Raw genomic sequence first — 14427 nt, 5'->3', positions numbered from 1 at the left:
TTGAAATTTTCTATGTAGACATCCTCAGATTATTCACAATAGGTGTGGGGTTTTTTTTTTTGTTCTCTTTGTTTCTTCCTTTTCTAAGCGATTGCTATGATCTGGTGGCTGAAAGTGGTGAGCATAGGCATCTTTCCTTGTGGCCAATATTAAGAGGAAGGCAATTACTGTTTTAATGATAGAAATTATAGCTGTGACACTTCTTATACATGGTCATTTTCAACTTTTTTATACCTGATTTGTTGAGTTTATTATGAATATGTCTTAGATTTCATCAAATGCTAGATCAGTGGATAAGATCATGTATGTTTGTTTTTTTTTAATGGCTGACATGTTTGGTTACATTTTTTTTAAGGTGTTTTGTTTACTTGGGTTTTTTTTTTCTTTCTCTTAGAATGAAGGGTCATGTCAGCTTATATGAATAGTATATAATGTCAATCAAATACTTGGTTATTGTGAATAGTAATGTACTTCATATTTTAAATTAGTATTTCTAAAAAATGATGGCACATGCCTTTCAGGGAGAAAGTATCTCTTGGTCCATTTGTCTCTGGTCATTTTCAATACTAGGAATGAGCAATAATAACTATCTCTTAAGTAGGACACCTGCTTATTAGCCAGTTAGCTTTCTATGTAATATCTAGCCTTTTGCTTGTTTGGTTTTGTTTTTGTTTTTTCAGAAAGGGTTTCCCTTTGTAGCCTTGGCTGTCCTGGACTCACTTTGTAGACCAGGCCGGCCTCGAACTCACAGCGATCCACCTGCCTTTGCCTCCCGAGTGCTGGGATTACAGGCGTGCACCACCATGCCTGGCTTTGAAACTCCTGAGTTAAACAGCTAGTAAATGGCAGAGCTGGAGTTCAGCTTTAGGCTGCTGGGCTGTAAGCGTTATGGCACACTTCCTGTGTTTCTACATGATGCATTTACTGGTTCTTCTTCCCCATTTCTGTCTCTACTGAAGAAGGTTGTCTTTCTCCAAACACACTTCCTGTCTGTCAGTTTAATTCATTTCTGCCCATCAAAAGTTTGCTGTCATTTGTAGCAGCCTGGCAATGATGAAGTTAAGGATTAAGAATCTTTATGTATTCATCCATCTACCCATACATAAAGATGCATAAAACAACATGTATGAGATTTATTTCCTTACTACAGCCTTGCTTATCATTACAAAAAAGAAAGTGGCCTGTTTATCAACTGAAAGGGAGGAATTGCAGGTACATACAAAGGAGCACAATAGAAAATGAACAAACTAGAATTGAAATCTCAGTGTGTATTAATTTTCATAATAGATTTTCATTGAAAGATGAGTTCTGAAACCAGATTGCACTGGTTGTAGAAGGCTTGAAAGTTGCATTGTGTTATCTAATAATGCCAACAGAATAGAGGTGTAGTTTATATGAATATGTTAATATAAAGATATTATTGACTATTTTGTGTGGCAAAGGCTGCCTTATAATCAGGAACACAGTGAGAGCCCTCAGCTATACAAAAGGTATGTTTTATAAATATAAAAGTATGGTGTATTATATAGATATATTTATTGCTTATTTTTATGTAAAGAATATCTAATAATAAGCAAAAAATTGAAAAAGTCACAAATGTTCTGAGTTCTAACTTGTAGAAGAAGGAAGCCCAGAGACTTCAGATCTCTTGTGCTTTGCTATGGAATATCTGAAGTGCACATTTACCCTGGTGGTGTGTGTTTGCTACGTCTCTCTGTATATTGCTCCATTGTGTATCTGCTATAGCTACAAACTCAATATACTTGTATTCAGCTTGCACATTAAATAAAGTGAAATCATTAATTAAGGGGAAAACTTAGTCCCAGAAGGTGATACTTGCTTAAGGAGAACTAAATGAAGAGGATAGTTATGTCTACATTCATAATTGTTTTCAAAATTAGTAACTGCCAAACTGCACTTACTTTCTTTACTGATTATTTGTAAAACTTCGTACAAAGCATAGGTATAGTTATATATGTCTGAGTTTTGATTAGTATTCTTATTTTCAGTTTTTTCTTATTGAACTTTTTTTATGCTTTTCTTTGGGTGAAAAAATTAATGTGATATAAGTTCAAAGTAGTAGAGATGGCAGCATATGAACTTAATCACTGCTAATGAAGCAAAGCTTAGGGTTAACTTTAGTTTCCTTCTTGTAAGAATAAACCATACAGATATTTAAAGATTGTTCAATATCCCCAAAATATCCAAGTAAATAAGTAATTTTTAATGCACCTTTCTTTAGATGCTTGCTTTAAATCGAGTAACAGCATCACACCCATTTATAACTTCAGCAGATCTGATGGAAGCACAGCATTTGTGTAGCTTGGATTCTAAAGAGAATATTGTACATGGTGAGAAACTGCTTTGTTAGTATTTTTAATTTTTGGATTTTAAAGGCTTGGGTTTAGATGTTTTCTAAACTTATAATTAGTATTGAGCATGGTGCTTTGTATACAAAATACTTTGTATACATTACAGCTTTTAATCAGTCCTGTGAAGTGTACTGCCACTCTTACTTAAAATGAAAGAAACTTTGTGTACTGCCTCCCATGCCACATGGGAGTGCCAGGTAGGACTATACTGACGTTCCCCTTACTCACCCTAAGTGCTACTGTATTTGTTTGTTATCTGTTCATTGGAGTTCACTATACCTTATGAAAATAAAATATTTCTCTCTCTAGTGTGTTTAGGGAGGAGGGGAATATGCACACAGTTTTAGATAGAATTTGTAGAACTTCTCTGTATAAATGCCCTCCAAAGGCCTATGTTATTTGAAATTACATGATAATCCTAATTTGTGGTGGGCCATATAGTATCAAATCTTCCATAATTACAGCACATCCCTTTAAGCTTAGAAAAGCATCTTTATTTTGTAGATTATCCCTGGCCCTAGAAAAAAATCCAAAAACAACAACTGTGTGTTCGAGGAAGTTAAAAGATTTACTTGTGGGTTTGTAGATAATAGTTCCTGAAATACATTTAAATATAGAGAAATCCCTGCCTCTGCTACCGTCCAATGTCTTGATTCATGTTCTAGAGGACAGTTATTTCACTGGCTGCACTCAGGCGTCCTTCTCCCTTTTATTATAGGTCTCTCAGTCTTGGAAATCTGCCTTATAATAGCAATGAAACATTTAAATGACATCTATGAAGAGGAGCCCTTTAATTTTCAAATGGTCTATAACGGTGAGATGAAAAGTTCATCATTTTCTTCTAGATCTCTCCCCTGCGCTCTCTTTGAGGGTACTGATGTTCTCATTCTTCTTCTGCAGAGTTTCAGAAATTCATTCAAAGAAAGGCCCATTCTGTTTATAACTTTGAGAAACCTGTGGTCATGAAGGTATGATATGACTTGCTTATATTTTTATCAGATCCAATGATTTTTCATACATTTCATAACCTTTTGTTTGATCCTTTAGGTATTTTACTATAGGAATTTTTCAAAGTGAAATTTGATAGAAATGAAGAAATGCTTCAGTAATTCTGTAGCCAGCCTGTTTCACAGTTTGTGAGGATATGGTGCCCTCTGCTGTCTGTTCTTAGTACTTGCACACTGAAAAGGAATTGATCATTGCCTTGCCAAGCACATCAGCTATAATGACCTTGTCCCTTTCCCATCTACAAGTAGGCAGGTAACAAGATGTAACTGGGATAAAGTGACATCCTAAAATACACTCCACCACTCCACTGCAAAGAAAATGTGAATTACATAGTCTTAGATCTTCTAGCAGGCCTAGGAAATAAGAGGTCAAATAACTGTAACATTATAACCTTGCCAATTAAAAATGTTTCCAAATTTATGATTAAGTATTTCTTGAAGTATTTTCTTTTGTATCTTTAAATTTTGGTATATTTATACAAAATTACAGCAGATCCCAATTTAATAAATACCCATTTTAAATTTGTTCCTTTAAATTCATTAAATATATAGCTTTAAAAGGAGATTTATATTTTAATACTATACCAAATACACTCACTTTTCTAAATTAATTTAGTCTTGGCATTTTAAGTTTATATTTCATGGAAATTAAATAAAATGTAAATACAGAGCCTTACATTTCAAGGTCCTGATTATCCAGTGCTATTAGCACAGTGTGCCTCTGGGGCCCCGTATAAGAGTAAAACATCTTTGTCTTTTTTAATCAGTGGACTCTGGATCTTTGGTATTCTTTATAGAGCATAGTCAGAATTTCTTTTCCTGTAGCAGTTTTGAAAAGTGAGCCGAGTCTTTCCTGTTCTCCAGCAGCAGCAGTTGTAGCATCCTAAGAGGAGATTCTTCCCCTCGCCTCCTGTCTGCTTGTCCCAGTTGTGAAAAGGATAGCGTGTTTGTGGTGTATTTTGCAGCTTGCTAGTATTTTTTCAGTTTTTTTCAGCTATACCTGAAGAATCTTTGTTTTCTCATTTTTCAATGTGAATGGCATCTGAGATGTTTTTTTTCTCTCTTCCCACAAGAATTTCTTTATGATAAACAGGATATATTCCAGTGCTGCTTTTCACAGGGAGCTGTGATAATAAAATGCTCAAGAAGTCTACTTCAGTGTGTCAGTTTTAGTATGTCATCAGAATATAGTTGGCTTTTTTCTTGCCTTAATAACATACCTAAACCACTATCAAGTGATTTATGAGTTGGAGTAAGGAAACAAACAAAAAAGAGCTCCATTAAGGAGACTACGAGCAGCATAGATGGGCATGGGCACAACCTCTAGGTCTGCGCCCGCTCACAGGCCCTTAGCCTGGAGGGTCAGCCCAATAAATAAGCCTTACTATACTCTGGGGTCTTGCTTACCTCCTTGTGTTACAGCTCTTAAACATTTTTCTTTTTAAAATTTTATTTTAATTGAAAGTAGTTATTTTCATATAATATTCCAATCATGGATTCTGTGCCTTCAGATTCTTCTCCCCTCCTCATCTTCCAGCTCCATCTCCTGTCTCTCTTAAGAAAACAGACAGGCAAATATAAGAGACAAGCAAGAATAAAACAGAATGGAAAAACTGAAAAACATCAACAACAAAAAGAAAAGGCAGCAGGAGAAAGCACATTCACAGACAGAGACACGTACAAACAGAACCCCTAAAAACAAAGCTGGAAACCATAATATATAAGAAAAGACCAGTAATGGGAAAATGCCAAAACAAAGTCAAATGTGACTCCTCCACCCCCCACCCCCCACCCCTAAAAAAATCTTCAAATACCTTTGAGTTCATTCTGTGTTGACTACTGAGCATGGTTTCTGCTTTTAAGTGTGGTTTGTATGTCCAGAGAGACATACAAACCACTCTCTTGAAGAAACTAATTTTTTCTTTACAAGCAATTGTTAATTACAGATAGCGTCTGTTATTTTTTTTTTCTTTACAAATACCCCATCTCATTACTGCTATTTAGTATTCTTTTTTTTTTAATTAATTTATTCTTGTTACATCTCAATGGTTATCCCATCCCTTGTATCCTCCCATTCTTCCCTCCCTCCCATTTTCCCCTTATTCCCCTCCCCTATGACTGTTCCTGAGGGGGATTACCTCCCCCTGTATATGCTCATAGGGTATCAAGTCTCTTCTTGGTAACCTGTGTCCTTCCTCTGAGTGCCACCAGGTCTCCCCCTCCAAGGGATATGGTCAAAGTTGAGGCACCAGAGTATGTGAGAAAATCAGAAACCTACAAGTAGAACATTATGATAGGCAGATTTGGGCCCAGGGGTCCCGCTCAAACTAAGGCACCAGCCAAGGACAATACGGTAAACTTTAAACCCCTCCCCAGATCTAGCGTCTTTTTTAGAGACAGGGAGTCTACTTCTCCATCTGAACACTGAAATGCCATCTGGCTTGGACCTTTGCATGCTGAGTCCTTGCTGTCACAGCCTCTCTGAGTTCATGGTCCTCAGTCCTGTTGTGTCTGGAAGATGGTGTTTCCTAGTTATCATTCATTCCCTCTGGCTTTTGTAATCTTTTTACCTCCTTTTCCATAGAATTTTCTTGACCCATGAAGGGGAGGGATCTGATGAAAAACTTCCATTTAGGGCCAATTCTTCCAAGGTCTCACTCAGCACATGGTCTGGTTGTGGGTCTTTGTGTTAGTTGCCATCTGCTGCAGAGGAAAGCTTTTCTGATGGTAGCTAAATGGGACACTGATCTATAGGTATATCGGTGTACTTTAATGTACAATAAGGCTATATTGAGACTGAAACAAAATGCACATTATGTAACCTATCTAGTTAGAAAGTCTTACCATATTCTAAGTTTTTAAGGTCAAAGTAATAGACAAAGGATTATAGTTGTGAGGTGGAGTATTTGCCTGATTTACATTTGAGCACTATGGGGACACATAACTGTATATTAAAATACTTTTTCCCAACATGCAGCTTTTATAGGTTTGATTAAACATGGGGTTTACTGGGGCTGTTTTTGTTTAGTGCTGCTAGGTAAGGTGCTTTACACTGCTGAGCTAAATTCCCATCCCTAAAAGTAATTTTAACTCTTGGTGTCTTTCCTATTCTCTTCCTTTTTTCCCTCCCCTGTTTTTCATGAACAAAGTTGAGTTTATTAAGAAAAAAAAAATTTAGATCCAGGCCTGCTGACTCACACCTTTAATCCCAGCATGTGAGAGGCAGAGGTAGATGGATATCATGAGTCCAAGGCCAACTTGGTCTACAAAGCAGGTTCCAGGACAGCCCAGACTAAAAAAAACAAAACAAACAAACAACCAGATTTTAATATAAATTCAAGCGTGGAGTTGTGGGCACTTAGATAAAAGACAGTTCGAATGTGCTGATTTCTCTTCTGTCTTTTTTCGTTTGCTATGTTTCACACCTGGCCAAAAAGTCACTGTCTTCTGGACTTAACAGTTTTCCCCTTTAGTCTTAAGCTTTGTCTTTTATCTTTCAGGCCTTTGAGCACTTACAACAATTGGAACTAGTAAAACCCATGGAAAGAACTTCAGTAAATTCACAGAGAGAATACCAGCTAGTGAAACTACTTTTGGATAATACTCAAATTATGAATGCTCTGCAGAAGTACTCCAACTGCCCTACAGACGTTAGGCAATGGGCAACATCCTCACTAAGCTGGCTGTGAACGTTTTAAGTACATTTGTGTAAAGACTAAAGTTATTGCTCTTTAACAAGATTACTTGTTACAACATTCCTTTGCTTACAAATATTGTTACAGAAACTTGTACTATTTGGCTATGTGTTGAACCATGACTACACATCCACACAATTTCATTGATTTAAACTGTACTACACAAGTAGCAGTTCAAAGGAATAAAATGTGATTATCATGCAGATGTGTGCGGATGGTCCTTATGATGATTTTACACTTTTGTAAACTGTATGTGGCCCATTGGAAAATTGATTTCAACTAAGCACTCAGCTTACAGATTGTAATGCTAACTAGTCAAGGGACAAGTGAGAACAGAAATTACATGAGGAAAGTCCAGCTGCAGTAGGAGATGTAGAGATTGGGGTGGGTTGGTTTTCCTGTGTGCGTGACAGCTTTGATTCCCTATACAGATCTAGTTTAGAAGACTGGCCCACCTGAGCTGAAGAGCTTGTGTGGAAGGGGTCAGACAGCTCAGCATTTTCTTCTCACCAGAATTTTATGTAGGAATTTTTTTGGTTTTTCAAGATAGGGTCTCTCTGTGTGTAGCCTTGACTGTCCTGGATCGCTTTGTAGACCAGGCTGGCCTCGAACTCCGAGTTGGAGGAAGGAAGGCCTGCCTGTGCCTTCCAGAGTGCTGGGATTAATGGCATATGCCACCACGCCGGCTAGGTATTTCTTAAATGTACATTCTGGGTATACTTTGGTTCCTTACAGGATTTCTGGGTAACTACTACTACAGATAATAAGAGGGACCCGAAGTGTTAGCTGACTGCTTCAAAAAGGAATTCCTTAGAACATGGAATTATGGTCCAGGCCACCTCCTAAATTCATAGACTCACAACCAACTAGCAGAGGCTGAGATTTAAAATGGAACATAATCACTCAGTGACATCCTTGTTCAAGAATATTTGATTGCATATTTGGTCACAGTAAGATTTTAAAAAATCTTTTATAAAGTGTTTGGCTGCTAAACTAAATACTATTATTTAAAGATTAGAAAACTAACAGAGCAGTGGCAGTGTGTACCCTAGAGTGCAGCTTGGTTTGACAGGAAAGCCAGCAACAGATTTTTTTTTTCATTTTTACAGGATACTATAAAAAATAATTTGACTTTTAACACATTTAGCCTTCAGTGTCTTGAGACTACCTTTTTTGTTTTATTTCTGAAGTATCTCATTAAGTCTAAGGCTTGTATAGTGGTTTGATGACATGGTCAACACATTTTCAGGGTTGATTTTCCCCCCTCCCAAAATATTTAACATACAATTTAACAAAAGGAAGTTTTTCCTTTTAAAAACTCTGTAGCAGGACAAGGTGTCTATAGTCCCACCATGTAGGAAACTTATTTAAAAAGATAAACATTTGTGGCCAGCTTAGGCTACATAGCATGAGCCTGTCTCAAGAAACAAAACAAATTCCCTCCTTAAAGAATCTAGTAAACTGCTGAATTTTCAACTTCTTTACATGCTGTGTAAAAGCTGAGTCCTCTGTGTGCCTGGCTAGGTAGCACCTAGAGAAGATCTTGTCAACTATGTATTCAGCTTTAAAACAGATAGGGTGGGTTTTTATTTTCAATCATTGTGATAAAAATGAAGCAGCAATAACTATTAAGGTCAGACAAGTTTAAGCGTGTGTGTGTGTGCGCGCGTGCATACGCACACATGCATGCATGCCTGTAATTTTTTAAACTACTTTCACCTCGTTAAGTTGTTGCAATTACTACATAATTGTAAAAAATAAAAAAAAGCCAACTAGTTTCTAAAACATTCTTAAAAGTATGGCATAAAGTGTGGCTCTGTAATGTATAATCAAGATCAGTAGCTACTTTCTGGACCCTACATAACAGTTCCAATCTAGCTTGAATTGTCTTTAAAAAAAAAAAGTGAACAGAAAGTATAAAGATTCTCTGCAATGAAGAAAATATTGAAAATCAAGAACAGTGACTCCTCTGAGCCAACAGATGGAAGAACAAACAAAAAGGACTTTCGTGTGGGCTTCCTCCATGTGGCCTACTGAAACTTGGATCTTGTTTTAAAGACATCTCTGATTTACATGCCGACACATGTCTCTGACAACATCTGTTGTTCAAACTTCCATATGGTAATTTCTTATAATGTAATGACATAGTATCTATTGACCTAAAGAGTTAGACATTGCAGAATGTACAATTGAAAAGTGTTTTCTATAGCAGTCATCCACACTGTACCATGGTGTGCCATCTGATTTGACTTAGATGACACTGGGTTCTTGTTGGCATCACTGTTCTGCAAGCCCAGGATCCGATGAAATGCACGGTGACTTTACTAGTAATATTAATAAGCCTCTGGATTCCTTCTATGGGCAGGAAGGACCAAATTAAGTACTTGGGTAGAAATACAGTCTGATTAGACAACAGTGGAAGGAAAATGTCCTAATTCACAAACCTTCCTGCTCTTAAGACTATCTCCATCCTGAAAATCTTAAGACAGAAGCCTCACTGTAAATTGGAAAGCTATTAACTCTTTAAGAACATAGATATATACATAGCTAAAGAAAAACTGCATGTGCAAATAATATCATAGTCACTTTTTATTTAACATGGGGATGGAATGGGGATAGCATACATTTTATTTGTACAATATTTAACAATCACTTATTCAAGGTGGGATTTTATGGGGATTTTTTTTTTTTTAATTTTTAGCTTTCTGTTAAATACTTGCAGGGGAAAAAAATAGCAAGTACAATATGACAGTAGTACAACAACCTGTGCCCAAAACACTGACAAGAAATACAGAGTAAAGCTAAAATAATTGTTTACCAATATTTTGAGAGGTAACAAATATGGGTTGAGACTGCATAAAAAATGTACTGCTGGTTGAATATCTGAGGTAAATGATGTTTAATCAAGATGCTACTTGTATCTTTGTCCATAAGTTGTAAATAATTTTATGCACATTATACCAAATGTTCCTAAAAAGTAATTTTTCAAAAAAGTAAAAAAGATAAACTGGAAAATATCTGATGAAGCTTTAAAAAAAAACTGTAATCAGTCTGTTCCACTAAACTACCATCGATCTGGTGAGGGTTTTTCCCCAACCATTTGAATTTTACTTAAAGGTGACTATTAAGAATAAGAAAAGGGGACAGAAGAGATGTTTTCATAATTTTGTGATACATGATTCTGTTTTTTAAGTCTAAAAGTGTTGGCTGTTTTTTTTTATTTTGTTTTTCCTGGTTATATTTTCATAATATCACACCATGAAAGATAGTGCAAGTTCATGGGACTAATAATTGTGAGGCACAGTCTCTGTTCTGGGATTCACAAGGTACCTGTAATAAAATGTCCAAACAAGAATCACAAATCACATGCTAAAACTCCTAGCATCTAAAATACATACAAGATCTGTGCAGGGCATAGATAGACTTCAAATAAATTCAAACACTGGTTAATCCATCAGTCCTATGGCAGTTGATCATAAAGCATTTCTCACACGGGAGATCTGGGCAAGGTAGAGTAAGAGCAGCAGTTCTGGTGGGTAAATCAGAAAGGCAAAGGACAGGACCTCATGAGCACCATACACGTGGAGAGTTACAAGTTTGCCATCTCCCTAAAAAAAACAAACCGTTCTTATCTTTGATCCTCCTTTTACAGTGTCCCCAGCTCACACTTTTATCTGCCACTCTGCACTTACTGTAAACCAAACATTAATGCCCTGCAAAAGAAAGTTTTAACAAGACTAGGTATAAGGACAGGTAGTCACTGGAACATTCTTACTTTACTGCTTATAAAAAAGGCTTTCTGTTAATGTAGTTCTCAAGAGAATACAGTTTTTAAAATTGATAAGCTAGATTTACATACAATACCCAAGATTCTTTTAAAAAAATTTTTCCTAGCATGAAGACAAATCATTTTATATCATGAACCAGTCTTGATAAAATTTACCTCTAGTGCTTTCCTAAGCCAAACAGTCATAATATCCCTCATTCATCACTTTTTAAAGGAGATTGAATGTTTACAACCAGTAGAAATTTGCTTATCGAGACTTAACAATTTCCTTGTATGTATATTCTCTTATGGTTTTTGTTGATTAGTTTACAAGTGGAAGCCAACCCTAAATTATGAAATTTGAGAGGCCAAATATGTAGAAATCAAAATGGTGAACACTGAACTTGGCAATCTTAGGAATCTAGTAAGAGCTTGGGTACACAGACAGTGCACAATTCTCTATGGTATGTAGCATACAGACAAGGGTGCTGTTACTTTTCCCCTCCCTGCTTAGTCTGTTCACCCATGTATTGTTTATAATTTATTTTTCCCAGAGATTAGTGCACATTTTGTGTAAAATGTAGTGTATGATGTCTTAACCATCTGAAGATAATGCATTCACAGTGAGCTCCTGATAGTAACACGTCAAAAGTTTATAAAATTAATGTATGGATGTTAAAGTGAATCGACAAAAATGTATATAACATAATACTGGCTATTTGTTGGCAATCTAAAAATTCAGGGAATTAATCTTTTACTCGGGTCTGTGTAAGTTTGAGTTAGAATCGAATCATATTCTAATGTGATGCTGTTTTCAAAAGCACTCTGGCACCTACTTGCCATCAGTTCCATCTTAGCAAGGATAAGGCATGAACTATCTAGAGTTAGCTGTAAAAGTAACTTGGGGAGGAGGCTAGGCTGTGTTCCTTATACAAGCACTGGTTACCTCTAAATGTCATTGCATATTTTAAGTTATAAGTTCAACTTGTTATCCCTGATTTGCTTTAAAGCAGTAATATCTGAAATCTGTGCTTAAAGGTCACTATCTCTACCCTAAGATAATTCTCTTCATGTCACAGACATCAAGTATTACTCTGACAAGATGGCACCACGCAGTATAGTGATAAAGTTACAAGTCTCAGCAGAGTGAAGAGTTCTGAGTCATGACATTTCCTGAGGTGATCCTAAAACAGTGATATGAAGATCCCATACACTGTTTGGTGAAGGAAAAAAAAAAAAACACCACAATTTTACAGATATAAATAGGAAAAAAAATCTATTTTAAAAGATAAAATGAAGAGCTTTTTCCAGTGTCACAGCTCACTTAAAATATTTTAAATCATGCTTTATGTTTTCAGATATTTCCCAAACACAGCACACCTTAAAGAAAAAGTACTACTTAAGTATGCAATATTTTGGGACCTGGATATAAGATGAAAGGGGCAGGGACACCATTTTTTTTTTCCATTTCAAAACAGCACTTTGTTTTCCCTAAATTACAAGCCAGTACAAGAAAAGCTAAAACACTGCTTTACAAATAGCCACTTACTATTGGCACTAAGCATAGCTTACCATTTTTCTTAAATAACACAGTGAATTTGTAATACCTTGTTATAAAACATGGATTGATTTATTCAAATTTTGTTAGTGTTTTCAATTTTATAATTTAGCAACCGTGGAACTGAGGTATACCTTGTTGAGGGAGGTTAAAGTAATGCTTGGAAGCCTCTTTACTGTACCCCACTTTGATGACTTTATGTACACAGAACAGCAGCACACTACACATTCACAAGCTGTGTCATGTTGGCATTACAATAGTCATTTATAGAAACAACAGCAAATGCAATAAAAAGTTACCCTTTTTAAAATCTGAAATGAAAAGTTTTTGATTTTTAAAAAAAATAGCAGTAGTTCATTTAAGGAATTAGTGTCTTCTGACATTAAGAAATCTGATGTCAGTTTTCAAATACTTGATTAGCCAGGTCCAGAAGACCCTTGACTTGGAGAGGGCCACATTCTTCGTGTGCATCTTTCAGAAGTTCTCTACAGTTTGCAGCTTTTCCTTCGACTCCCCTTTCTATCTGTGCTGCAGACAATGCAGTAAGTCGCCCAGAGCCACGCTTTCCACAAGGGGCTGCTTGCGCACATGTCCGGAGGCATCCTACTCATTTCACACAGAAAATAAACTAAGCAGTTTCCTTAGCTTAGCAGCTCCAGTTCAGAGTCCCAATTCTCAGTGTGCAGAGATGGTGCAACCATCATAGACTAGATTCTTTGGGAGGAAAGTCAACATTTGTCACCATTGTGACCACTGTTACAATGTCCTCTGTAGTAATGATATTTGTTAGTCTTTGCATCTGGGTGATTCTTTCACCTACACATCCAGCTGATAACCTGGCTTCTGCATCGTGATCCCAACACTCTTCTATTGTCTCACAGAGCATCGCCATTCCCTAAGAGGAGAAGGACAGTCAAACTTAACAGCTGTTGTTTCCTGACAGGAAACAGGCTAACACTGTCATAACATCATAGCCATTTCATGGGTAATGGTTTCAAGATCAGCAAAGTTTGATTAATACTCACTTTGGCTCTTTTTAATGGATTCATTGTGCAGCCTTGGCCTCAAACTCTTGATCTTTATGACCAAAGCATGTAAAATACCATGGCTGGATCAATATTCACTTTTATTGAGCATCATTTTACATACCATCAAAATAAGTCACTTTTGAAAAACATTAGGGATTTACAACAGGAAATGTTTTTAAGTTCCAAAAATGTAACGTTCATTAATATGATCATTTCAAAGTTTGACCTTTTCAAGTAGATTCACAACCAAGTCTAATGTGGGTACCAGTTTTGTTAAGTCATTTTCTTACTTGTTACTATCATTTCTCCCATGCAGTTAAACATTAAAAGGCCACCCTTGAATCAATCTCTAGCTTCAGGGTGTAGTGATTCCAATTTGGGTTTCTAGTGAGATTTACACCAAACTACCAGCACAATTCTATGCTGTTCTGCCTGCTCTAACTGTAAAATGAAGTCTTAAAAGCCTGAAGAAATGACTAAGAAGACTTCATGGAGTAGAGAAAGCTTGGTGCTTAGTAAGGATTACAGTGGTGTCCAGTAGGAGGTAATGATTAGCAAGGCACTCTAGCTTTCCATGAGCTCAGAGCCAGGCATTTGTTTCCTCATGGAACTTTCAAAATGGGAGATACTTGCTTGAACTTAATGGGAGCACTGAGGAAAAGAGTATCTCTATAAAGCTCGGAGACTTCAGATAAAGCCCGAATTCTGCCTCTGAACTTTGGTACAAAGCATCTGTGTAAAGATCACCTCCCCAGAATAGACAGGTCACTCTTATGAAAAGTGTTTTCTTGAAATTTCAAACAGAAAATAAGTATATGAACTTACTGCATGTTTCTGCCAATAATCTCTTAAAACAGGCCTCTTCTTTTTATGCACTACCACCTCCTGCATGTCTTCAAGAGATGGATGCTGGCCAATTTCCTCCTCAAATGGCAACATATACTCATCTACAGGTCCTGAAATGTAAAGAAAGAAAAAGAAAATCCACTTAAGTTCTTTCT

General features: G+C 36.5%; 2 protein-coding genes across 8 annotated transcripts in view; one reads left to right on the top strand and one right to left on the bottom strand.

Annotated features, from left to right (window-relative positions):
* The window catches only part of ORC4 (origin recognition complex subunit 4), a 41565-nt gene extending 34288 nt beyond the window's left edge, over positions 1-7277 (top strand). For 5 of the 6 annotated variants that reach the window (XM_084800010.1, XM_084800007.1, XM_084800008.1 and 2 more), the window contains 4 exons: positions 2243-2351; positions 3091-3186; positions 3273-3340; positions 6880-7277. In XM_084800010.1, coding sequence (XP_084656136.1) covers positions 2243-2351; positions 3091-3186; positions 3273-3340; positions 6880-7068 — 462 coding nt within the window. In that variant the 3' untranslated portion in view covers positions 7069-7277. Of the gene's footprint in view, positions 1-2242; positions 2352-3090; positions 3187-3272; positions 3345-6879 lie in introns of those variants that run through there. The other variant, XR_014782776.1, reaches the window with a different exon arrangement.
* Positions 7278-9650: 2373 nt separating this feature from the next.
* Positions 9651-14427, bottom strand: part of ACVR2A (activin A receptor type 2A) — a 76485-nt gene continuing 71708 nt past the window's right edge. For both annotated transcript variants that reach the window (XM_084800004.1, XM_084800003.1), the window contains 2 exons: positions 14252-14382; positions 9651-13293 (listed from right to left, as the gene is read on the bottom strand). In XM_084800004.1, coding sequence (XP_084656130.1) covers positions 13099-13293; positions 14252-14382 — 326 coding nt within the window. In that variant the 3' untranslated portion in view covers positions 9651-13098. The remainder of the gene's footprint in view (positions 13294-14251; positions 14383-14427) is intronic.

Source organism: Acomys minous (genome assembly GCF_964271855.1).
Source record: "Acomys minous genome assembly, chromosome: 10".
Taxonomy (NCBI): domain Eukaryota; kingdom Metazoa; phylum Chordata; class Mammalia; order Rodentia; family Muridae; genus Acomys; species Acomys minous.
The sequence above is the reverse complement of the archived record's forward strand: the minus strand, read 5'-3'. Positions and strand labels throughout refer to the sequence as shown.